At 49.5% G+C, this 25774-nt stretch overlaps 2 protein-coding genes across 5 annotated transcripts in view; both read right to left on the bottom strand.

The window, feature by feature from the left end:
- Window positions 1-12711, bottom strand: part of Fbln7 (fibulin 7) — a 30426-nt gene extending 17715 nt beyond the window's left edge. Inside the window, exon 1 of one of the 2 annotated variants that reach the window (XM_058585163.1) lies at window positions 12462-12711. In XM_058585163.1, the coding sequence (XP_058441146.1) occupies window positions 12462-12500 (39 nt within the window). In that variant the 5' untranslated portion in view covers window positions 12501-12711. Of the gene's footprint in view, window positions 1-11402; window positions 11630-12461 lie in introns of those variants that run through there. The other variant, XM_046462819.2, reaches the window with a different exon arrangement.
- A 9781-nt stretch (window positions 12712-22492) lies between these two features.
- The window catches only part of Tmem87b (transmembrane protein 87B), a 53162-nt gene continuing 49880 nt past the window's right edge, over window positions 22493-25774 (bottom strand). For all 3 annotated transcript variants that reach the window (XM_058585161.1, XM_058585162.1, XM_046462818.2), the window contains one exon: window positions 22493-25347. In XM_058585161.1, coding sequence (XP_058441144.1) covers window positions 25288-25347 — 60 coding nt within the window. In that variant the 3' untranslated portion in view covers window positions 22493-25287. The remainder of the gene's footprint in view (window positions 25348-25774) is intronic.

The raw sequence follows: 25774 nt of genomic DNA, 5'->3' as shown, positions 1-25774 counted from the left end.
CCTCCTGAGCCTCTGTGATTACAGGTATGCGCCAGCCACCATCTCTGGCCAATTCTGATGATTTTTTAAGGGCCAAAAAAAAAAAAAGGAAAAAATGAGAACTGTGCTTGTCATCGATAGACTCCTAAAGCAAGGTAAGCATCATGTTCAATGATAAAAATCCCAGAGTCTCTAATCTCAATTGCCTTTAAGTGCCAGGACGTGGGAGGGAGAGGGGAGGTCGAGTTGGGTGAGTGGGTGGGGGACCTGGCATCTGGGGCCAGTGGCTTCTAAGGTTGTGCACACACAGCTGGGGCACAGCTTCATGTGACTTGACTTGTGTCACCTGCTGGGAAGAAAGGAGCTAGGTCAAGATGAAGATCAAGGATATCCTTAGGGACAAATTTATGTGTTGAGTTTTATTTTTCTTATACTGATTTTTTGTCCATAGAGTATTAGTTTTATGATTTGAGGGAAATTGTCTCAAAGCCAGCGGCACCGTTGGGAAACTGAGGCACGAGGCCTCTGCTGCCTGGGAGGCTGCCACCCTCGCCCACTGGACGCCACCACGGTGGCCACGTGGACATAGCCACCTCTGCTCTCCCAGGGAGGCTGCGAGGCTGCCAGGCCCCTGCACCCCGCTGCTCTCACCAAGCAGATGACTCATGGCCGGTTTCAATGGACGCTTTTGTCAAAGTTGTGTTGCCAACTGCCCCTGGAACTCATTAATCCACGGGGGCTCCTGGCCTCACCACACCAGGGCCTCAGAGGCACAGCCCCACAGCCTTGCCCGGAATCGAAGTTGTGTTTGTTTTCCTCCCCCAACCCCCAGTCCTTCCCACGCGGGGCCTGGGGGCACTGGCAGGGACCTCCTGCCATCCCTACCTGCCCAGCAGGGAGACCTACCCAGTCCGAGTTCCCACACCTCCTCCCTCTCACAGAAAACAGGACTGCTTCGTAGGTGTTTCCATGGCTGTGTGTCAGTCCTGTTGGTGAAGTGCCTCACAGGGGAGAACACCTGAGTTCTTGCAGAAACACTGGCAGCCACGAGCTGGCAGCAACCCTGGGAGAAGACAGTCTCCACTGGAGTTTGTTATTGTGATGATGTTTGTCTCCTTCTTGTAGATGAAGACGGGGAGGCTAAGAATCAAGTGACTTGGCCCAGGTGGGTGTAGCCAAGGAGCAGCAGAGCTGTCCCCTGCTCCTGCAACTTCTAGCCCAGTCCCCATGCCCGGTGGGCGGTCTCTTTGGTTCTCACATGCCCCTGTGTGATAAATGGTCTTATTGATGAATTTGCACGAGGGAGTGAAATGCTTGCACCTCAGTGTCCCACAGCGGGGTCAACCCTGTGTGCACTGAGGTCGGACGGTGGGGGCAGGGAAGCGGTGGAGGAAACATCTTCACCATGAATTCCACAGCTGCCCAGGGCCCTGACAGCTGGGAGAGGGCTCTGTGGGCCTTAGCTGTCCTGGTGGACATGGAAGAACTCCGTCTTGAAGCAGAGAGAACTCAATGCCAAGGGCTCTGCCGGGAAGAGCAGGCAGCTGCCCAGACTGGGTGGTGGGGTAGGCTCCAAAACCTGACGGAAGAAGGGGATCGGGTGGAGGGAAGGGGCCAGCCAGTGTCTGCAACCTCAGTGCCCCTGGCTCCAGGCACAGCTGTTTCTAGGGAAACCAGCTGCTTTCCCAGAGATGGACATTAGGGGTGAGACACACTCATGTCCCTGGTTGCAACTGGAAAATATTAAAACCTTCATGACCAAGCAAACTCGGGCAGCACCCAGGCGAGCGGGGAGATGGAAGGGCTGCAGGCCACCTCGCTGAGGGAAGTCCAGGGCCTCAGGATCTCCTGGGACGATGCTAACACGGCCAACGTGGTACAAGGAAGGTCCCTGGTGCTCTGGGGAGGCCAGCATGCCAGGCTCAGGGCCAGGCGCCAGGGAAGCAGAGAATGAGTGCCTTCCACAGGGGGTCTGGGGGACTGTGCAGCAGCAGCTCCTAACAGGCAGGTCCCTGGTCCCCAAGGGCCAGCCATCAGAGCCAGCTCAGAATCTGCCACCTGAGCTCAGCATGGGCACGGGTGGAACTGAGTCCCTCTGCAAGGGAGAAAAATGAGGTCGCAGGAGGGGGACTGAGAATCCAAGTGTTTCCCCTTTCAAACTTTATCATCTTGCTAGATCCTACAATGACAGCATATTCCCTGCAAAACAATTCAGAAACAAAGAAAAATGCCACACCTCAGCCTTTTGGCTAAACCAAGTGCAAAACAGGAGCAACATCAAAACAAAGATTGTGTCCTAGGACCACAATCTGTGAGCGTTTCATTGGGTTCCAGCTCTCAGTGGGACGCACGTGCACAAGGCTCAGTGTCCTCTTGTTCACGTGTGCCAGCGACTCAGGCCTGGCCTCTGCTCTCCTCCTCTAGGCTGGCATGGCCATGGTACCTGTCACAGAGCAGGGCAACCCTCAGCCTTGATTCTGCTCCCCTCCCTCCCATGCCCCTGCCTCCATCTCTCTGAGCCAAGAAGAGCAAGTCACTTCCTTCAGTGCCACCCCTACCCTGGTGGGAAAGCTCACCAGGGCTGTGGACAGGCCGAGGTCAACCCCTGGCCAGGGAGGACTGCACACCTGGAGGGGACTGCACCTGGAAGGCTTGAAGCTGCCACATCGGGTCTGACTCCTCCGGCCTCTTCTGGGTCCCTCTACTCTTCTCCCTAAAGAGATCCCCGCAAAACGTTTCCATGCCTTCCAGACCCGGCTCCTTCCCTGGCTTACGCCGTGGACAGTAAGCAATGAAAACTAGAATCCCCTCTTCTTTGAAGTAGTCACTTATTGGAAATGGGGTCAAGAAAAGACATTCCGTGAAACTTCCATCACTGAGGAGGAAAAGGTCAAGATTTGCCATCTCTGGGGTGAGACTCTTTGAACAGTTAGAGAAGTAACAGCAGGCACGGCCCACACAGCTCTTCCTGAGCTGGGAGGAGGTGACATAGATGGTTCTGGAACATTCAGGTCAGTGCCAACAGCTATGGAGGGGGGTGGTCTAAGGCTCTTTGGAGCAATGAGGCCCACAGAATACTCCAGCCACCACCCCTCCTCAGGACATCTTCCCCAGGCCAATTTCTCACCATATTCACTCCAGAGCATCCATGGAAGGTTCCTCAGAGCTCACGGCCACCCCAGGAGAGGCCTGTTAGACCCTGAGACCCCACCTGTGGCCAGGGGTGGACATAACCAAAGACCACTGTGACACCCCAGCTTTCCTGGTCCCCATGCCCCACCCTGGTAGGCCTGACCTTCCGTCCTAGCCAGGTGCCCCTGCTGTTGGAGCTCACAGACCCGGAGTCTGCTCCTGAGGCCCTGCAGGGCAGGGTAAAGCCATCCGGGTGTGTGGGGGCACAAGGAGAGATGGCCCCTGAGGTGTGGCTGAAAGGTCTCCTTCTCAGTGTCAGGCTGGGTTTGATGACCCTCCAAGAGTCCCCTCTATGGCAGGAGAGTCCAGATGGCCACAGATGACCCCTCGGACTTGGAGGGGCTGCCTCTCACACTGGTCTGCCTAAGCCACAGCTATGTGTGAGGTCAGCGCGTTGCTAACAGCAACCCAGATGTTTGGATGTCTTCAGGTCTAGGGACCATGTACTTGCCAGATGTACGCCTGCTGGCCAGGACCTGACGCCCTTGGAGCGGGAGTCACATCCAAGTGGGCGAAGGCTTCCTCCAGGCCAAACTGGAGGCCGGTTACCGCTCCTCAACTCCCTCATCCCAGGGACCCCACCCAGCATCCTTGCCTGAGAGCAGGGAAAGGGGACACATCTTGGGGGAGTGAGAGGATTTCACCAGGGGAGCGGCCCAGGGCCCTGGCGTAAGGCAGGGTGCTCCGGAGAAGCAGGCAGTAGGAATACACACAAAACAAGCTTATTTAACATATGTCTGCTTCCTATAAGTGTGACATAGAACACGTGTTTAGTATGTATCAGGTATCATCCATGTGTAATGCATAGCACACATATTTAACATGCCACATGTCACATGGAGAAAGACAGAGGCCTGTAAGGAACCAGCTCCTGGGCTGGCAGGCTGGAGACCAGGGAAGTCTGCAGGCTGTAGCTCAAGTCCAAGGACAGCCTCAAAGGTAGAATCCCCTCCTCTGGGGGAGGGGTGAATCCATCTTTTGCAGGAGGCCGATCTATATTACCATGAGGGTGATCTCTTTTATTTAAAGCCTACTGATTAAAGGCTAGTGGCGTCTGAACAATGCCTCCCAGCACCACCCACACTCAAGTTGACCAATACCAGGATACCAAGGCCTAGACAGGTAGACAGGAAGTCCACCACGGAGCCTCCCTCTGGGCTCTGAGCCCCACGTGCTGGGAATTTTTGAGCTCTACCTCCTCTGGCTTCTCATGTTTCTATACCCTCACCCTGTCCCCTTCTTATTTGTGTTCTAAAACAGTCACAGGGGCGATGACGGTCATGGTGGGAGCCAAGAGCAGGCACTTAAACCATGTGTCACATGAATGCTTTATTACATGCCCAAGGCAGCCCCGGACGTGGGTGCCACGACTGCCCACTCTGCATCTGAGGTGGCAGAATGTCTCTTGGCCACAGTGACATGTCCAGGACTCGGACCCCAAGGCATCAGCTCCAGGACCGATGTGACCTGCTGCAGAGAGTGTCCCACACCCCACCTCTCCCTTGCCCTGCGTCTCTCCTGAGCACAAAATAAGTCTCAGATAACCCAGGACCTTGTTGCTGAGTGTGGGACCCGAGTATACACTAGGTGCTCATTTGAACGAGCACACAGATGAACGAGCGCGAGGCCAGGACACTCTCTGCTCGTCTGACACGGAGCCACCTTGCCTGGCACTTCCTGCTGCCTGGTCCAGGTCCATGCCCACCTGCAGCCTCTCCAGGCCTCTCAGCATTGGACTGCTGGGCTGCCCTTGTCTGCTTTGCTCCCGGTGCCAGGGCCACTGTGGGCACCAAATCGGTGTCTCACAACATACCCCGTCTCGGCTCTGCACAAGACTCCTAGGCTCCGGCTCCTGCAGAGTCGGCAAACACTCCTGGAGCTGCGACCACGGCAGACACCCCTCATCAGCGTGAGCTCCCGAGTGACCAGCAGTCTATCTCCACCGACACTCCTGGCGGTCCCAGCAGCCTGACCACATTGGCATCAGTTGCTACTAACAGGCCAAGTCCAGGGCCACACCGTTCTGGGAAGGGACATGCTCTGGGTCCCCTTCTCCCACCCTCTTCATCTCATTCGTCCTCAGATTGGGGAATAGGTCATGAATCCTGCCCTGGCAAGAGCCACTGGTTGAGTCAGTAGGGGAGAGCACACGAGGTCATCTCCCCCCTCGCCCTCCCCGCTGGCCTTGCTCCCAACCGCAGGCTACAGCCACCAGTTTCTGGGCCTCAGCAGAACCCACCTACGGCACCAGGCAATAGACAGCTCGAAAGGTTCATGATGTGGTTTAGACGTGGTGCCCCCAAAAGCTCACGTGGGAGACAACACAAGAAGGTTTGGAGGAGAAATGATTCGGCTGTGAGAGGCTTGACCCACTCAGTGAATTAATCCTGATAGGGATGAACTGAGTGGAAACTGAGGTGGTGGGTGTGGTGGAGGAGGGGGCATCGGGGTGGGGCTTGAGATATATATTTGTCTCTGATGAGTAGAGTCTCTCTCTGCTTCTGATCGTCACGTGAGCTGCTTCCCACTGCCACACTCTTTCGCCCTGATGCTCAGCCTCACCTCGAGCCCAAGGAATGGAGCCAGCCTCTTATGGACTGAGACCTCTGAAACTGTGAGCCCCTAAATAAACCTTTCCTACTTTACAGTAGCTCTGGTCAGGTCCTTTAGTTATAGCAGCAAAAAAGCTAAAATAGGTTAGTACCCTGGGGAATGAACAATGGAAAGTGTCCGTCTGTCACCACAGGAGACCAGCTGCTTAGAAATATGGAGTGGCCATGGCCAGGCGCAGTGGCACATGCCTGGATTCCTAGCTACTCAGGAGGCTGAGGCAGGAGGACTGCAAGTTCAAGACCAGGCTGGGCCACTTAGCGAGACCCTGTCTCAAAATATAAAATACAAATGACTGAGGATGTGCTCAGTAGTGGAGCAACCTGGGTTCAACCCCAGCCTGTCCACTCTCCTCCTAAATGTAGTACTGGGAGTTTTAGTTCATGTTGTCAGGCTGAAAACGAAATAGATAACACACAGAAGAGAGTAGAAGGAACACAAAACCACCCTTATTCACAGACAATACAGTTGTGTGTATTTAAAAAATGAGGAAATCTAAAAAAAAAAAAAAAAAGATCCCTACAAAGGATAAGCGAGTTCCACGAGGTCATAAGGCATAAGGACAACACAGGAAAACCCACTGGATTTGCATCTTCTAGAAACACACAATTGGAAATTAAGTCCCATTTAAAATAGCTTCAAAAATGAAATGACTCATTATTTCATATAAATCTGATGAGCCATGCTTGACTTAAAAACTGAAAAACTCTGACAGAGGGGCTGGGGCTGCGGCTCAGTGGTAGAGCGCTCGTCTCGAGTGTGTGAGACCCTGGGTTCGATCCTCAGCACCACATAAATAAAATGAAGGTATTGTGTCCACCTACAACTAAAAAAAAGAAAAAAAAATAACTCCAATGGATTAAATGAAGTGAAGACTAAACTGTGCTCACCACTGTGCAATATTTTTAAGATCTTGAGTCTCTCCTAATTGATCTATATTTATTGCAATACTGATAATCAGTAGGATTTTTTGTAGATACAGATGAGTTGATTCTAGACTTCTATTGAAAAGGCAGAGAAACGAGAATAGCCAATTTTGAAAAGGAAAGATAAAGCTGGAGGACTTACTTTCTCAATGGATGAAGTTAGGTCAGAAGTATCCCAAACATGGACGACGAATTGACTTCTGACCAACTTGCCGGGAAGAATCAATGGGAATCCAACAATCTGTCTACAAATCAAACTGGAACAATAAACAAGGGATGCACAGGGACGCACATGGACGCACACACCTCACCTGTGAGTTTTTTAAAAAAGTCACTAAAAGCCAGGCGTGGTACCTGTAATCCCAGTGGCTCAAGAGACTGAGGCAGGAGGATCGAGTGTTCAAGGCCAGCCTCAGCAACTTAGAGATGTCCTAAGCAACTCAGTGAGACTCTGTCTCTAAATAAAATACAAAAAAAAAAGGGCTGGGGATGTGGCTCAGTGGTTAAGCACCCCTGAATTTAGTCCCTGGTCCAAAAACAGTCACTAAAAATGGACCACAGTAAAAATGTAAAGCTATAAATATTTTAGAAGAAAAATTTCATGACCTTAGGCCAACAGTTCTTGAACTTGACCACCAAAAACCTGATCCATAAAAATAAAAATATTAATAACTAGGACTTTGTTAAAATTGAAAGTCTTTATTCTAGAAAAGACATTTGTTTTAAAAAAAAGTTACAAAAATAAGCCACAAACTGGGAGAAAATATTTGTAACTCACAAGTTTAAAAAAAGAACTAGTATACAGAATATGTAAAGAGCACTCAAAACTGAACAACAAGAAGATAAATAAAACATTTTTAAAATGAGCAAGCTGGCTGGGTGCAGTGGCACACCCCTGTACTCCCAGCGGCTCGGGAGGCTGAGGTGGGATGATCACAAGTTCTAAGCCAGCCTCAGCAATTTAGCAAGGCCTTATTCAACTTAGCAAGACTTTGTATCCAAATAAAATATAAAAAGGGCTGGGTATGTGGCTCAGGGGTTAAGCGCCCTTGGCTTTGTCTCCGTACAAAACAAAACAAACAAACAAACAACAACAACAGCAACAAGAATGGGCAAGCTTGGCACAGTGATGCCAAGTGATGCACAGGGATGCACAGGGACGCACACGGACACACCCTGTAGTCCCAACTACGTGGCACCTGAGCAGGAGATCACTTGAAGTTAAGGGTCAGAGGCCAGCCTGAGCAACAACACGACCCTGAATGGGTGCTTCACCCAACAGACTAGTCACGTGGCAAATAAGCACAGGAAATGAAGATTGAACCCAGGGCCTTAGCACACTAGACAAACCCTCTACCACGGAGCCACGTCCCCAGCCTGCAACTGGGTGTCTCATGCGATGCTGGCGGGAATGTAAAAGGTGACATCAGATAAGAAACACAGCTTGGGCTGGGGTGTAGCTCAGTGGCAAAGCATCTGCCTTGCACTCGCACAGCCCTGGGTTTGACCCCCAGTTCCAAAAAAGACAAAAAAATAAAAAATAAAAAAAATAAAAGAACCCTACCAAAACAAATAAATAAATAAGATTAAGAAAGAAACAAACACAGCTTAGCGGTGTTTCAAAATGAAACTTCCATTGACCAAATGACCCAGCAATTCCATTCCTAAGTATTTCCCAAGAGAAATGAGAATTTACAGCCACACTAAAGCTGGGTGCAAATGTTTATAGCAGTTCTACTCATAACTGCCCCAAACTGGAGGTGACACCATGGGAGGGCGCTGTGAATCCCACACCCACAGGGGGACCTGGAACACTGATGCTCAGACGTACTAAGCTAAAGAAGCCAAGTTCAAAGGCTTTGCCCCCCCTTGATCCTATTGCTGTGACACTGGAGAAGATGGTACTTTGGTGACACAGGACAGATGATGGTTATAGGGGATGGTCTGGTGTGACTTTTCACAGGGCGGCATGGTGTAGTTTTGGGGGTGGTGGAACCACTCTGTATCCTAATTGTAGTGGTGTGGTTGCCACAGATCTATGGTTAAAATAATGAAAATGAACACTAAAAACATGTGTTTTTATTTAACTGTAAAATGCGATCGACCAACTGGGTGTGGTGTTGAATTGCTGGTGTAATCCCAGCAATTCAGGAGGCTGAGGCAGGAGGATCTCTAGTTCAAAGCCAGCCTCAGCAACTTAGTGAGACCCTGCCTCTAAAAAAGGTCTGGGGATGTGGCTCTGTGGTTAAGTGTCCCTGGGTTCAACCGCAGTACCAAAAAGAGGGGGAGGGGGAGGGGGAAGAGGAGGAGGAGATGGACCAAAACATAACCCTGTAATGATGGGATTTGGAACCCTGACACATCTCAGGTCAGAGAGGTTTGGGGAGGGGGGAAGCCTCTGAAACATCCCAACTCCTCCACCTCCAACACCTTGCCCACCTCACAGGCAAGGAGAAGCTGGGAGCCTGTGCTTCTCCTCCAGAACCTCTGGGCTGGAGAGGGGGAGGTACCAGGGGTGGGTAAACATGTTTCCTGTCTCCCCAGTGAAGCCAGTTTTCTCCTGTGGGAAAAGAGAGAAACAGCCACCCTTGCAAGGTCCCCCCGCTGTTTGACCTCCCCTGCCTCCCAGCAACCACCCACTCTCCATCAACCAGTCACAAAACACCTGGAAAAATGACTCAAGACAGACTGCTCACAAGAGGGAGTTAGCGGAAAGCCCTGGAGACAGCAGGGGCGTTGGGAGGATGGCCAGGCCCAGGGTCCCTGCTGCAGACCCTGCACGAAGCCACCTTCCACTTCCCTTAATAATAGAAAATGCAGGGACAGAGGAGGTCCGGAAGGTCTTGACAGAGGGGTGCTTATCTGAGCAGAGATCTGAAAGATGAGAAGAAGCCAGGTAATGCTTACTCCAGAAAGGAGGCCTCCCTGTGGTTCACCCCTTAGGCTTGTCCGGGCAGGCTGGAGTGGAGGAGGGGTGGGGAGTGCAAGTCACATGAACGTTGAAATAAGCATCAATGAACAGTCTCTCTTGCTCCCCTGCCCCTGAGTCAGGTGCTCTTACAGCTTAGCATTGCAGACAGCTGGATATGGCAGGCAGGGAGTGGATCCCCATCTCCTGAGAACAGTGCCCCAGAAGGCTCATTTTGGGTGTAGCAGCTCCAATGTTGGGGACAGCTGCCTGAGTCTCACCTGTTTCCCAGGTGCTCTCAGGAGGCAGGCATTTGCCTGAGCACCTAAGATCAGGTGATGCCAGGCTGGGCTCCAAGCTTCTCATTGCACACCCTGCCCCCTCCATGGCCAGGGCTAGGGAACCCCTAGAGGATGCACCCTCCTGTGCTGCTGGGATGGGCTCAGGATGCAGATTTTGTTTTGTTTGGTGTCTGTGAAGTTAGTGGGAGATTCCATTGCTCTGGGGATGGGTTCATTGTGGCCCCAAATGGGGCCTCTGAGTGCCTAGCTGCTGAGCAGCCCCTTAGAAGCCTAAGTACCACTGATAGCACTATCCTCACCAGGTCTGGTCTGAAGCTAATTTTCCCTCCCGGGAGTCCCTTCTTATACTCCAGGGGGTTTCCAGATAGCCTGGGGGCATGCCTGCCAGGCTTTTGTCCCAATTTTGTTCCAAGGATTTTGTCCCAATGCAAGGAGTACAGGTAAGAGTCTGCAAGCAAGGGAGGCTTGGAGTCTCACAAGGGCCGCTGGATTTACACTTCTCTTTCCTGGCGGTGGAATCTTGACTAAGTCACAGACTCCTTGGGTCTCAATTTCCTTATCTGCAACATGGGGGTGACCAGGATCCTGCTTCCCGGCTGCTACAGTGCCTGGAAGAAACCTACAGGATCCTGGTGGCATCTGTCCCCTCCCCTCCACATACAGCCACTGTGTTTGCCGACGGTGGCAGTGAATGTCTGGGTAACTGGTGGGCGGTCCAGGGCCAGGCCCCTCTCAGAGGGAAGGAATCTCTGACTGCCCAAGATAGTCTCATCTGCTGGATGCTGGCTCTGAAATTGGCGATTCCAGGTCCACCTCAATAAGATGCATCTTTATCTGCATTTGTGGCTTTAAAAACCAGTTCCTAATAGTTAATGGGATCGTGAATCTGATGGAGTAAATAAACCCAGTGGGACTTGAACAAACATAAACCGCAAAAAGAGAGCAAGCTGCCTGTACGTGTGTGGAAGAAAACGCGGGTCGCAGGCTCGGAGCGCAAGGACTCAGAAGCTCCCCAGTCAGTCCCCCTGGGAAGAGCTGACCGGCCAAGAAAGTTCTGTGGGGTTTGAGGTGTGTGGCGCCAGGAACACTCCAGTCACAGTGTGAATGCCGGGTTGGAGAGCCTCCCGCCCTCCAACCTACAGGGTGGCTGGGAGCGCTCACGGAGACCCAGAAAGACCCCGGTCTCCGAAGTCCGGGAGACCTCTGCCTCCTCCCCGGTTCTCACGCGGAGCCCTCTCCCCGCGGATCGACGCTTCGCACAAACTGCCCCGCTAGACCCGCCCGGGTCCTCCCAGGCGCCCGAGACGCATCTGAGATGACAGATGGGGGACTCTGCGCCTCTCCGAAAACTGAAGCGCAGCCGATACTCGCTCCAAGCCCCCGCCCCGAGCGTCCGAGTGCCATGTGGCAAGCCCGGTCCCTCCCGCCTCAGCGGTGCCTCTCCCGTGAGCCGGACAGGGAGCGGCGGGCTGCAGGGACACTGACCTGGGAAGCCCGCGACGCAGGGCAGGCGAGGAGCAGCAGGAGAAGGAAGAGCGCGCGCCAAGAGTGGGGCACCATCTTGCCAATCGGAACCTCGCTGCCTGGGAAGGGAGATCACTCGGCGCCCTCCCTGCCGAGCCTGTCCCGGAGATGCCGCAGCTGCCCCTGCAGGGCCCGGAGCGGCGGGCGCGCGGGGACCCGGGAGGCGCCGGGAGCAGCGCGGCCCCTCGGGGATCGGCGCCGCGCTGCCGAGGCGCAGTCTCGGGGCCAGGTGCGCGGCGCGCCGGACCCTGCAGCCCCCGCGGCCACCAGCGTCCGCAGCCGCCGGCACGAGACGGCCCCGGCGAGGCGGGGAGGCGCCAGCCCCTTGGCCAAGACCGAGGGAGGAGGGGCTGCCCGGCCAGGAATGCGCCTGGGAGCGCGCCCAAGCCGCGGCGCCCCGAGGAGGCCGGGCGCGACGCCGAGGACGAGCACGGGCATCCTCAGGACCTTCGCGGGAAAGGGCGGCCGGGGTCCCGCACACGTGCCGGAGACCAGTAGCCCATCCTGGGCTGGTCCACGCGAGACCATCCTCATTTCCCAATCGGGGAGACAGAGGCTGATGTCACCCAGGGACAGGGAGCAGAGTGAAGATCCAAATCTAGGTCGGTCCTACTTCACAGCCCCAACAAGGACACCTTTCTCCGCGACACTGTGAGGACAGGTGATGGGCTTCCTAAACGTGGCATAGGTTAGAATAAGCTCTCCAACCGAGAGGAGTCTAGAATTCCCTAAATGACGCCTCTGGGAGTTTAAGGGCACCCAGAGAAACTAAGAATCTACAGCCTTCTCCTGGTTTCCACTGACCTCCCAAGGGAAGGGGAAACAGTTTAAAATAGAAGTCGGGTTCTAGAACCTTGTAAAGGCGAAAAGGAAACAGCTGGGAAGGGCAGGCAGGAGCAGTCCCAGGTCCCCTGCACCCAAGAGCTGTGGGGGAACCAGATGCCTCCCACTTAGCTCCTAGAAAACATGATTTAGCTCTTAGGGAAGAAGGCAACCTAGGATGCCACTTGTGGTGCATACCAAGTCTGGCCAGGCCTGAATCTGTCTCCTCCTCCACATTTCATTGAGCTCAAGAGCTCAAGGAAGGGGTTCAGAAGATTTCCCACTGGCAGCCGGAAAGGAAGGTTGGCACCCTCTCCTGGTCTTGGTATTTCTCTCAGTTCTGTAGGCTGGGGAGTCCAAAAGCAAGGCATGGAAAAGTCCTGCGCTGGGGAGGGCCACTTCCTGGCTCCATAGAGGCAGCTTCTTGTGGCATCCTCGCCTGGTGGAATAGACAGAGGAGCTCTCTGGGGCCCCTTTTATAAGCAGACTGCACTAACCCCACTCATAAAGGTGGAGCCCATGTGACCTGTTAGTCAGCTTTGCATTGCTGTGACCAAAATACCTGACAAGAACAACTCAGAGGAGGGCAAATTTATTTTGGCTCTCATTTTCGGGGATTAGTCCTTGGTAGGCTGACTCCATTGCTCTGGCCCAGGGATGAGGCAGAACATCATGGCGGAAGGGTGGGAAACAGGAAAAGCTGCCCCACTCATGGTGACCAGAAAGCAGAGAGAGAAAGGGGAGGGGACCGTAGGGAAATGAACCTTTCCAGGCCACACCCCCAGTGATCCATCTCCTCCAGCCATGACCCACGTGCCTTGAGTTAACACCCAATCCATTCAAACTAGGATGGACTGATCAGTTCATAGCTCTCATGATCTGATCATTTCCCCTCTGAACAGTCCTGAATGAACATAGGGACTTTGGGGACCATAGCACTAATCATCTCCCAGAAGCCCAACCTCCTAATACCATCATGTTGGGGATTCGATTTTCAACATATGGAATGGTGGTGGGGATGGGGACCCAAAACATTCAGCCCATAGCCTGTCCTCGGGAACCAATCGGAACCTCACTGGTGCAGGCTGGCCACCGGAGCCTTGGCTACCCAGAAAATCTGCTGAGCTTCTCCTTCCTGCCCCCTGTTTGGGGAAGCAGAGCAGAGCTTGTGTTCCCTTGTCTTGCATTCCTGAAGAGAGTCCTGGTCAGAACACTGCTTCTCCCTGTCCAGACGGAGAGAAGGGGACAGCGATGGCCCCATCCAAGGCAGCCTGTGGAGACTGTGGTTTTCAGCCTCCTTCTCCCATGTGTATGCCATCCATGCCAAAAGCCCAGCATCCCCCTCCCTGGCAGTACTCTCCCTCTGTGAATGAAAGGTTCCATTCTGGTCAGTGTGGCTGTTTGTGTTTTACCCCATCTTGTATTTACATGGAAAGCTCCACTGGAAGGTCCAGCGCTGTCCCGTGGGAGCCAGACATTGGTGGAGATAATTCTCCTTTTCTCTTCTCCTGCCTTTCCTACAGTCATGAAGTTGGAGGAAACTCTTGGCTTCCTGCATCAGAATGAACTGATGCAGGCCATGATAGAGTGATGTCCCAAGGTATGCAAATTTGGCCCCTCCCAGAATGCTGCTCCCAGGGGAGACCTTAGCCCTCTTTCACTATTGGGGTGCAGTAATATTACTTATATCAAATCTGTGATTATAGGATTTCAGGAATTTTATATTTTAAATTTCAAATGTTTCTAAGTTTCAACAGGGATTTGTTGTTATTACTTACTAACTTCATGTGTTACCCTATGACTGCCTTCTGTTTAGTGCTTTGCTGTTTGGGCTGGCATAAGGTCTGATGTCTCTTTTGTCTCTGTCCTCAACCACCCTGGATCTGCAGAGACTGAGGCAGGCTCTCCACAGTTGAAACTTGGCCAGCTGTCTAAAAGTAGACGGTCTGTGAATATAAGCTAATTCGATGGACCTATCAACTGTTCTGTTCCTTCTATTTCCTATTTAACTTTCAGAAGAATATTCTGGAATGCTGGAGGATTGGTTTTGGCGGTGGTGGGAGGGGGATCAGCACAAAGAAAATAGTTCCAAAGGTTTTTTGGCAGGACCCCTTGCCGTGTCCTGGGAGGAGCTCTCTGATTCACTCATATTCTCCCGGTAGCTCAGGAATGCGAAGCAACAGGGGAAGATTTGTAGAAATCTGGGCTTAAGCCTGGACCAGAGGTGGCATCCCGGGGGAACCAGCCACTCTGGAGCAGTCCCGCAGGGTGCTCTGGGTCCCTCTTGGCGGCCCTGCTAATGCTGTGCACCCTTTTGGGGTTCAGGGACTTCTTACTGTTTTGCCTCCCTATGGCTGAATCTTGTTTGCAGATCTTCTCCTCTTACCTCCTCTATCCCACTTGTATCTGTGGCTGTAAATGTCATCAGCCCCACAAACACCCACGAGGGGCCCCAGGAACAAAGCCCAGCATGTTAGGCTAACCCAGGGTAATAGACGAGGGACAGCGGGGAGGGGGTGGGAGGGATCATTCAGCAGGAGAGCAGTGACTTCATCCCATTCATTCATTACACAAATATTTACCGAGTGCCCACTCGAGGCATGGCCCTGTGCCAGGCTCGGCCCCATGCCAGGCGCTACATTATGCTCTGGCATTGTCTTTGGAGCTCCAGCCAACGAGACCTTGCAGTCCCGCAGCGAACACTGAAGAGACTGTCTGCTTGTGCATGATGTCAAGACAGCCAGAAGAAACCTCCCCCAGAAAACCCTCCCAATTCAGAAGATAAAGCCTGGAGAAAGACAGATTTCACTGTGCCATAATTAAAGACCAAACATCAGTTAATATCTGTCAAAAGGAGGACAACTTTGAAAATCCACAAATGTCATTGTGCATAGAAGTCCAAACGCCTCAGGAAGGGACAGATGGTGGAAGCAGGCGAGAACACAATCCTTGAAGTCAGACCTGGCTGGGCGAGCCTCGCTCCCTCCATGCTGCCAGCGTGGACCTGCAACTGTCAGCTTCCTCATCTAGGTAATGAATAAAAAATGCTTATCAGCGGGCACAGTGGTGCACGCCTGTAATCCCAGTGGCTCAGGAGGCTGAGGCAGGAGGATCGAGTTCAAAGCCAGCCTCAGCAACTTAGTGAGACCCTGTCTCTAAATAAAATATAGATATATTTTTCTTTCTGGGGATGTGGTTCAGTGGTTAAGTGCCCTGGTTCAATCCCCAGTACCAAAAAGAAAAAAAGAAAAAAAAAGTCATTATGAGATTTCAAAATAATCAAGTGCCTAACAAGCCTCAGCACACAGTAGGCACACAGGTAAGGGGCCATTGCCAACACTGACTCTGATGGTCTTTCATGCAGGTATAAGAAGGGAACACACATTCCCAAGAGCCCATTCCATGCCAATCCCTGTGCTAAGCACTTCACAAGTATCCACGTGGTCTTCATGGCAACCTGGTGAATTGGGTCCCCTTATTCCCACTCTACAGATGGGCAAGCTGAGGCTTAGAGTGCTTCAGGGAGTTTCCCAATATCAAGCTGAAGTTTGAACGAATGCTGAACAGAAGGGTCCTGGATAAAGGTGGAAGAACACAGAAGCTGGGGATGTGGCTCAAGCGGTAGCATGCTCGCCTGGCATGTGTGCAGCCCGGGTTCGATCCTCTGCACCACATACAAACAAAGATGTTGTGTCTGCCGAAAACTAAAAAGAAAATAAATATTAAAAGATTCTCTCTCTTTAAAAAAAGAAAAGTGGAAGAACACTGTTCTAATGTGCAACTTTTTTGTAAGTCTAAAATCATCACTAAGTAATATGTATAATTGGATATTTTCTTTCATCCTGTCATGATAAATTGTTCCATCTCAGTTATGACAAATGATCATTTTTTCAATATATTTTTATTTATTTTATAGATTTATTTTTTTATGTGGTGCTGAGGATCGAACCCAGTACCTCACACATGCTAGGCAAGCACTCTACCATTGAGCCACAACCCCAGCCCCCACATTGTTATTTTTAAGGAATTTTCTCATTTTATCTAATTTGTCAAGCTTATTGGCATAAAGTAGTAGTATTTTCTTATTATCTTTTTACTGTCTATTGGGTCTGTAGTTATAGCCCCAATTTCATTCCTTGATTTATGTGGTCTCTTAATGATCATAGCTAGTCATTTATCAATGGTGTTTATCTTTTCAAAGAGCTAACTTTTGACGTTGTTCACTTTCTCCATTGTCTGTTTTCAATTTCATTGGTTTCTGCCCCTTATCTTTGAATGGGACCTGGGATTTAACAGTTATGGTAACACATAGACACGAAAACAATTGCTATGGAGGAAGGAGTGTTTATTATACTCGTCTCCCCCTCGAGAGGCGTGGCACATGATGAAAGGCCACAAGGGCAAGTGCTCAAGACAGAGGGGCAGGCAGAGAGAACTGTGGGCCAGAGACTTTACAGTGACCTCTGCAGAAATGGGCCCAGCAAGGTAAGCAAGCTAAGCAGGCTGATGGGATGGTTGGAGTAGCGTGGTGGGGTCTGGGCTTCAGGGAATTCCCTAATTGTCTACTTCCTATGGTGATATGGGCAGGATAGTGTCCTCAATTAAAGGAGGCAGGAGTTCCATAAAAGGAGGTAGGTGGGAGAGTGGGTTCAGGATTGGTTGTTTATATATCAAAGGGGTGCGCGTATAAGCAAGTCCTCCACTACTGTATCTAGGAATTAGCTAACTGGGTTCCTTGAAATTCCATATAAATTTTAGAATTGGTTTCTCAGTTTCTACAAAAGTCAGCTGAGATTCTGATGGGGTCTTCTTATATCTGTAGGTCAATCTGGGGACTATTACCCTCTTAATAATGGTAGGTCATCTTACCATAAGCATTTTTTTTTAGTTCATATATCTTTTCAATTTCTTTCAAAAATGTTTTGTACAGTTTTGCACTTCTTTTGTCAGATTCATTCCTAAGTATTTTATTCCTTTAAAGGAACCTTTTTTGTGTGCTGCTGGGGAAAGAACCCAGGGCTTCATACAGCTTGACATGCTCTCTAACACTGACTATATTTCAGCCCTGTATTGTCTTCTTTTGATGCAACTGTAAGTGGATGTTTTTAACCTTTCATTTTTGAATTATTAACTGTAAATATATGAATATAAATTGATGTTTGTACATTGATCTCACATCCTGCACCTTCCCTGAATTCATTATTGTTCTAATAGTTTTTTAGTAGATTCCTTGTTGTTTACTATATACAAGATAATGTAATCTGCAAATAGAGATACTTTCTCCATTCTAATCTCAATAACTTTTCTTCCTTTTTCTTATCTGGTTGTCCTGACAAGGAGCTCCAGTGCAGTGTTGAATAGACGTGAGAGTGGACATCCTGTTTTGTTCCAGAGCTGAGGGGGTGTCTGAGTCCACTCAGGCTGCTGTAACAAAATATCTTGGACTTGGTATATCAATAACAGACATTTACTGTTCACAGTTCCAGAGACTGGGAATTCCATGATCAAGATGCCAGCAGATTCAGTCTCTGGTGAGGCTCAAACTCTGCCTCCAGGATGGTACCTGCTTGCTGTGTCCTCCCTGGTGGAAGAGGCGCCTCTTTTCAAGGGCATTAATCCCATTCATGAGGCTCCACCCTCAGGATCTAATTACCTGTAAAGGCCTCACCTCTTGATACTGCTACACTGGGGATGAGATTTCATCATAATATTGCAGACACAAACATTCAGACCTCAGCAGAGGGAGAGCGCCAGTCTTTTTTCTTTGAGTATCATGTTAACTATGAAGTTTTTTTTTTTCCTTTTTTTGTAGATGCCTTTTATCATGCTAAGGAAATTGCCTTCTTGCTGGTTTGTTGAGTATTTATTTGGCGTTCGATTTTGGTAAATGTTTTTCCTGATCTACCGATAACTGCATTAGGTGTATAAATCTTTTTACGTGTTGCTGTATATATGTCGCTGATATTTGTTTCCATGTAATTAATGCAAGACACTGGTCTGCAGTTTTTATTTTCCCCTCTTGTGTTGCCTTTGGTTAGTTTTGGCATCAGAGTGATACTGACCTTATAGAATAAGTTGGAAAGTGTTCCCCCTTCTGTTTTTCGGAAGAGTTTTTGAATAATTAATCATAATTTTCTTTATATGTCTGTAGAGTTCAGTGGTGAAGCCATCTGGGCCTGGACTTCTGTGAAGTCATAAAAACAATTCCTAATTGAATCTCATAACTTATTATGGGTCTATTGAGACTGTTTATTCTTGAGTCAGTTCCAGTTATTTGTGTCTTCTAGAAATTTTTCTATTTCACCCAAGTTGTTTAATTCATTGACAATGTTCTGTTGGTTATATTCCAATATTCATTTTTGAAGATTTTGTTTTCTGAAACCATTCTGGTCCTGAGCACATTATTATTCTTCAAGGCTGCTACTGAGCTCTGGACTCAAGACATATTAAAACACCACAGTGTTTGCTCTTCTTACTGAGGTTCAGCCATTTTTCTTGAGTAAATGCTCCTCAGACTGCTATTAGTTAATTTCTAAAGTTTTGAAAAAGTTGATTCTGAGAGTTATTTTTTTGGTACAGAGGATGATTGAATCCAGGAGTACTTAACCACCGAGCCACATCCCCAGCCTTTTTAAAATATTCTGAGACAAGTTTCTCACAGAGTCCCTTATGGCTTCGGCTGAGGTTGGCTTTGAACTCACAATCCTCCTGCCTCAGCCTCCCAAGCTGCTGGGATTATGGACATACACCACCTCACCCAGCTGCCAGTTCTTATTTTTATTAAATTTTGAGACAGGGTCTCAGTGAGCATTTTTTTTTTTCCTAATAAAGGGGCAAACTTTCAGGTCTTTATTCTGCCATTTTCTCTGATGTCATCCTCACATTCTTGTTTAGTAGGCAATTTACTTGGTTGGAATCAAGGTCTAGTTTTGTTTCCTGTGGTGTGAACAGATCTCCAGGTTCCACTTGTCAGCCGGAGATGGATGCAGTCATCCCCAAACACACACAGCTGAGGGAGAGCCCGTGATGCAGCCGAGGGAAGATTTTATATCCAGAATTTGGTGCTTACCTGCTTTGGCTCTGGTTAGACCAGTGTGTACTGCTATAACAAGGAGAGGGTCTTAACAACAAGCGTGTGTTTCTTACAGCTCTGGAGGCCAGGAGGCTTGAGGTCCAGGTGCTGTCTGGCGAGGGCCTGCTTTCCCTTCTCAGGCAGCTCTTTTCTCCATGTGTCCTCACATGGCAGAAGGAACAGGGAGTTCAGGGGCATCTCTCATAAGGGCACTAATCTACTCCTGAGGGCCCCACCCTCATCAGCTGATCACCTTCCCCAGACCTCCCATCCCAATGCCATCATCCCCTGGGGACATGGCTAGCATTCTTCTTCAGCAATTCCTCTTGTACTTCCCAGCCCCTGTGCTGCTCCTGAGCTCTTCCAGTTCTTCAAACCAGTGAACCCGGTTTTAAGTCTGGATTTCATTTCCCTGTGAACTGGAGCCTGTAGTTTCCTTCACGCAAGCCTTGCCTTCCCTCTGGTGCCCTGGGCCTCCTCAGTCCAGTTGTCTCCAGGTAGCCGTGACTCTAATTGTCTAGAGCAGTCTGTGGGAAGGGCAGGTCCCACAGAGGCACTCCTCCATTATCAGAAGGGGAAATCTGCAACTGCCTTTTATAAGGATATTGTTTCCAAGTGTACAGGTAGTGAAAAAGGCAACCTGTTCTTTCCTTCTTGATATAAATATCTAAAATAATTTCTTGGATGCAGATGCATCTATGCCCAGACTTTATTTTTTTAAAAAAGAAAGATACCAAAATTCATGGAATTGGATATTTTATTTTCAGTAGGGACAATGTAAGACAGACACTGCCGCTAACCCTCTGGGCTCCACTCTACCCCAAGGAGGTCCCTACTGATGGACTCAAAGCAGAGCACCAGCATTAAGAGCTGAATTTGGAGGCTAGAATGACAATGAGGTCACAGGAAATGAGGCAGCAAGGCTGAGCAGCACACAAAGCGCGCCTCAGTCCTGCGGGTGCAGGCCCACCTCTCTGGCTGCTTGTAAGTTTCTTTCTTAGGATGGTGGGGTTTGAAGCAGGCCCTTGCAGAGGCCAGGCAAGAGCTTCACCACAGAGCTACACCCCCAGACCCCACGCACACGTTTAGTTTATAACATTTCAAAAGTTATGTTTTTTTAATATTATTGTTTGTAAATGTCAATGTACGTACAACCTCACTGAGCCTATTTTTTATATTTACTTTTCAGTTATAGGTGGACACAATATCTTTTATTTTATTTTTATGTGGTGCTGAGGATTGTACCCAAAGCCTCATGCTAGGCAAGCTCTCTACCTCTGAGCCACAACCCCAGCCCCTAAAAGTTATGTCTTTAAGGTTTATTTTCTTTATTCCCCAAATCTGTTTAATGGCATTTTATAAGAAAAAATATATTTGTATTTATTTTTTTAAAGGCAAGATTTAAGGACAAAGAGTCGAGATTAGGAATTCTAGGAGACATGACTTTGGCATCCTCTGCTGGATGGCTTTTGAATTTTTTTCTGTATATAAACTGCAGTTTCTTATTCTTCAAAATAATTTTAAGGAAATGCTACCCAAGTTATTCCCATCTGAGTTATCACGCCAGCCTACGTGACACAGCCCAGGTGTTTGGCTGTAAGCCCAGATCACTCATGGGGAACCTCTGGGCAACTTATTCTTAAGGTGATGTACCTGAACTTCAGAGGGTTTCCCATGCACCTTCCACCTTGATGTCAGCTGGCCGAGGAGGGCAGTGCCCCAGGTTCCTCAGACACGTTATCAACCCTCCAATAAGCAAACATGGACGTGGTAAATGGAGCCTCCACTCCCCTCAGGACTTGAGGACAATCCTTCAAGGAGGACTCCTGCTAATAATAGGCCAGTCTGGTCACTTTCCTGGGTGGGTTACCTAAGGCAGGCTACTAAGCCTCTCCTGTGGGGACAATGGCTAAGCCTGGTGCCCTGTGAATGGCCTCGAGTCATCACATGCCCCTGCCCTCCTCCAGGCTCCCGTCCTGGCCCCCAACATCAGGCTGGGAGAAGGTCCCTGAAGAAATGTCCCCATGTTGCACCACATGTCCCAGCAGGGTGGGGCTCTCAGGGATCCAGCTGTGACCTGAAGCCACACAGCCTTTCCCATGCAGCCTAGGCAAAGCTCACACCTTAGCTTTAGAAAGTTAGGTAATGCGAAGGCAGGACGGCCTGCCGCCGTCCATTGCTCCACAAGGCAGGAGGCCAGGGGTCCCCCTCTCAGGAAGGAGGCAGCCGGGCTGCTGGCACTACTCTGCCTGCTGGCAGTCTGGTGTGACCACAGGACCAGGTTTTGCCAAGGGACCGCTCAGAAGCAATGCTCGCCACTTCCTGCTCCAGTCCCAGAACCTTCTGAGCGGTCCCTCCTCCTTCCGCTGGCTGGGTACAAATGGTGGCCTCGGATGGAAATAAACTGGGGGTCCTGAGGGGCCACCTGGAAGGCCAGCCTCCCCACCTCTGTGCCCATCTGGGCTGGGACAAGAGTTGGCCTCTTTTCATCTCAGTCTTCTGAAGGGTTGGGATCACATGGGGACCACTTTGGGGTAGAACCCCAACAGCACTGACCACAGTGCCACTTTGGTTCACTGCTATTCAATCCTTGATTTTGTTTTTATGTAAGTAACACGTAGTCGTCTGTTGTTATAAATTCTTTGTGATAACTTCATGACTGCACAGTGTCCCCAAAGTAGCCAGTTAAACCATAATGCAATAATTTTCCTATCGTTCACATTTAAACTTGCCTCTAGTTTCATCTTGAATACTACAATACACGCTTGTGCGGAAACTTTATTCTGTATTTTGAGCCGTCCTTTAAAATATCACCAAAATTGATACCATCCAAACTTCATGAACTTCTTCTCACAAAGACCATCATTAATGAGTCATTTCTCACCATCATTAATGAGTCTGCTCAGTTCACCAGACCTTGATAGCAAAGGGATTTTACAGATGTCTATAAAGAACGTAAATTTAGGTTAACCAGATTTTTAGAAATTCCCCCAACCTTTTGTTTTGCATTTCTGTATCACTACTGAGGTTGAATAGTTTCTTGTTTAATGGAATATCCCTCCTCTTTGAAGGATTTCAGTCCTGCCGTCTACTGAAGTCTGTTTTTCCTATAGAGTCATGTAGTCTATCGTTCAAATATTATCAATCATCAATCATCTAAACTTTCAGAAAGCATTTTATTAAAAGAACCAATTTTAAGGCACAAAAATACATTAATATTTCAAACAAAAATCCTTCAAATAGTCATGTCCTATATTCAAATAAATTTCTTTCAAGTTATAGAATAATTTAAGTTTTTTATATAAAAAATACAATTTTTAAGCCCCCAAACTTTCTCCCCAAATATATGAATAAAACACTTTCCTAGTTCTACAGAAGATTCTTAACCCAGCCATGAGTTCCTGTGGCATAACATACACTTCCTTAAAAAATTGACTTCTGTCACTTACATACACACAGCTGATATGTTCAAAACGTGCCTGTGTCAAGCTTCTGTCGTGCAGGGCGGTGCTGGGCAGGGCTGCCTCCTGCTGCTGCCACAAAAGACAAGGACTAGGAGCAGAGACCTCCCTAGCGTGACAGCCAGGGAGGCTCCCCAGACCGATTTCAAAAGGAAGATATAAAATCAAACTTATCTATACACTTTTATACTTTGAGTCGACGTTATAGTAGTGCAAATCTAATGTTCTGTAATACAGAGAGGAAGGGATATGAAAGATTAGAAAAAATATTTCCTTTACAAGAAAGTAAGGGAAAATTACCTCTAGGCATAAAATAATCAGCTATTTTTCCTTAGTTTTTGCAATAAAGTGTCTACACTTTAAAGGAGATATTTAATCTACTTCAAATCATGAAAATTTCCTCTTAGGCAAATTTCACACTTCATACCAAAGTGAGCCCTTCCCTTAGGCCTCGCCAAGGCTTCCTAAAGTAACCCCTAGAGCAGGCCCCAGGCCTGGAGGCCCTGAGGAAGGAGTTGTGCGCCCTGGGGACATTCCGCCATCCTCCCTGGACCTGGAAGCCAAGTGCCAGAGCAGACCCCTTCTGCTCCCCAGAAATACAGATGACACCACCACCAGGAGGGACAGACATTGCACATGCCCTTCAGCAGCAGCGGCAGGAGGGAACCTGCCTCCTGAGGGCGCAGAGCAGCGGCTGCCCTTCAGCCCTTGCTGAGCTACATGGCGGGAGAAAGAACTGTCCCTATGAACAGCAGCAAGGCCTGTGGGGGCTGGTTCCCCTCAGTGTGACACCTGCCATCGGCCCCCACTCCCACCCACCATGCTCACGTGCCTCCTGGCTGCAGGCCCAGGACTCGGCCTCTCAGATCAACCCCAGCTGTGCCGAGTCAGGGGTCAACCCACCGCAAATCGTGGGGTAGGAGGTCAGCAGACACCTCCAGTCCTGAACCAGCTGGGCCAAAGGCAGAGCACCCAAACCAGAGCAGACCCAGGTGCTGGAAAACTCAGTGGGCGGCCATCACCCTGGCACAAACTGAGCGAAGGACGGAACCAGAACCCTTCAACTAGCCCCCCTCCTCCCACGAAGGGTGTCCAGAGCGAGCACCACTTGGCAAACCTGCCTGTCTCCAGAGGGGCCAGCAACGCTGTCCTGCCAGGGCTCCCCGCTGAGCACCGCTGTGAGGCGAGGCCTCCCAGGAGAAGCTGCTGCCTGAAGGCAGTCTTCTTACTAACCTCCTTTCTGACCACAGGAGGCAGGTCAGAAAGGCTTCTGAGAGGAAAGGAAACCATTCTGAGGCTTCACAGTGAAGAAAAAAGGTTTGCGATGGTCAAGATTTTCCTGTCTTCTCAAATGCTCTGAAGTCACTCTCAGTTCACAGGCTGGACTCCTGCAGAGGACAGGCGAGATGCACCCCTCATCACCGCCTCACAGGTCGCCAGCCCTCTATCTTTGGTCATGCAAGGAGTGGCACATTCACAATTTCATCACACTATGTCCAACTGCATATGTCCACACTATTTTAAAGAAAGACACTAAAAAAACCCCCTGCCAACCCATATGTCACCAACAAATGTGACAAATAAGCAGCAAAACATGGCTGAAGATTAACAAAGCAATTACCAGATCAGCAGTGATGTACTCTGCAGTTCAATGTGCCTTTATTATAAGACGAAGATGCCAAGATTGTGTACAAGACACAGATCTAGTTTCCACCAGGCTCAGCAGTAGTGGGCCTCCCAACCTGCCAGGCAGGAGGTGCTGTGGGGCACCACGTGACCTGTCCACCACCTGCCCAGCAGATTCAGCAGTAGCTCGAGTACCCGTGGCCCAAGGAGGGGCAGTGGCAGAGCAAATCTGTGGAAGGAACCCTTAAGACTTTTCTCTTTGTGCACATGTGTTCCCCTGAGCTCAGAGAAGACCTAACTCCATGATCTGATGCTCATGGTGGTATTCACAAACAATGGCATTGTGCAGACCAAAAAAAAACCAAAATGAGACATACCAACATGCCCACATTGCAATGTTAAGTCACTTCAGTATAAAAGTAAAACAAAAAATCATTACTGCTTCTAGTAATTATAAATCCCAAAGATGGGGACACGGACACGCTATACTTCAGAAGAATCACATTATCTATCTCAAAGTGAATAGAAAGAACAGCAGGAGACTTTATATAATTTAAAGAAACCTGGAATGATCCTTTTTTCCAGAGAAAAGAGAGAACCCCAATCCGATGCTGGCACGTCACCAGCAGGCGTCTGTGCACACGGCTTCCTCCTCGTGCTCTTCTCAGATGACTTCCAAGTCCAGCCACTCACTCCGGCAGACACAGAGAAGTCAGCTGTCGAGGATGCACAGCCTCCACTGAGTCCTTCCTTTATCGTGTGATGTCCAGGGCAGCAGGGCCAGAGCTTGCTGGCTGCACCCTAACAAGCTCCCACCCATCACAGTCTGAGGCCGTGACCTTGGTTTTATTTATACTCATTCCGATCACATAATCTTTTCTGAAGAGAACATTTTTTCAGCTATTTCAGATCTGGTCATAATTTCCTGGGGGGAGAAGAAAAACTGTCAAAAGGCTGCTTCCAAGACTGTGATGGAATTTTTTAATCTTTCAAAAATCACGATTTACATTTTCCATGTTGGGAAAGTATCAGATGTAGATAGTGAAAGTACAGTCCACACACACTCAGAATGCCCAGGGACCTGCTGACGGCCACAAAGCACCAGCCCTCGGCTGCCCAGAAAACACAAGTTCAGAGCCCCGGGAGAGGAGGCAGGAGCTGGCGGATCGCAGCACAGCCCACCGGGATCTGTCTGGATCTGCCTGGCCTCACAGAATCCAGGTCTTTTTGAGATCACGAATCAGTTGCCATCAAGTGAATAATTCAAACATCTTCTTAAAGTAATTCTAGGCGCGTCTTTCAGCAGAGTCCTAAGGCCTGAAGTTACAGCCTTCTCAAACTTTCCCCTGCCG

This window comes from Marmota monax, unplaced genomic scaffold (assembly GCF_021218885.2).
Source record: "Marmota monax isolate L192 unplaced genomic scaffold, Marmota_monax_Labrador192_F-V1.1 WCK01_AAM20220418_F8-fsc00245, whole genome shotgun sequence".
Classification (NCBI taxonomy): domain Eukaryota; kingdom Metazoa; phylum Chordata; class Mammalia; order Rodentia; family Sciuridae; genus Marmota; species Marmota monax.
This window is presented reverse-complemented; position numbering and strand designations above follow the sequence as displayed.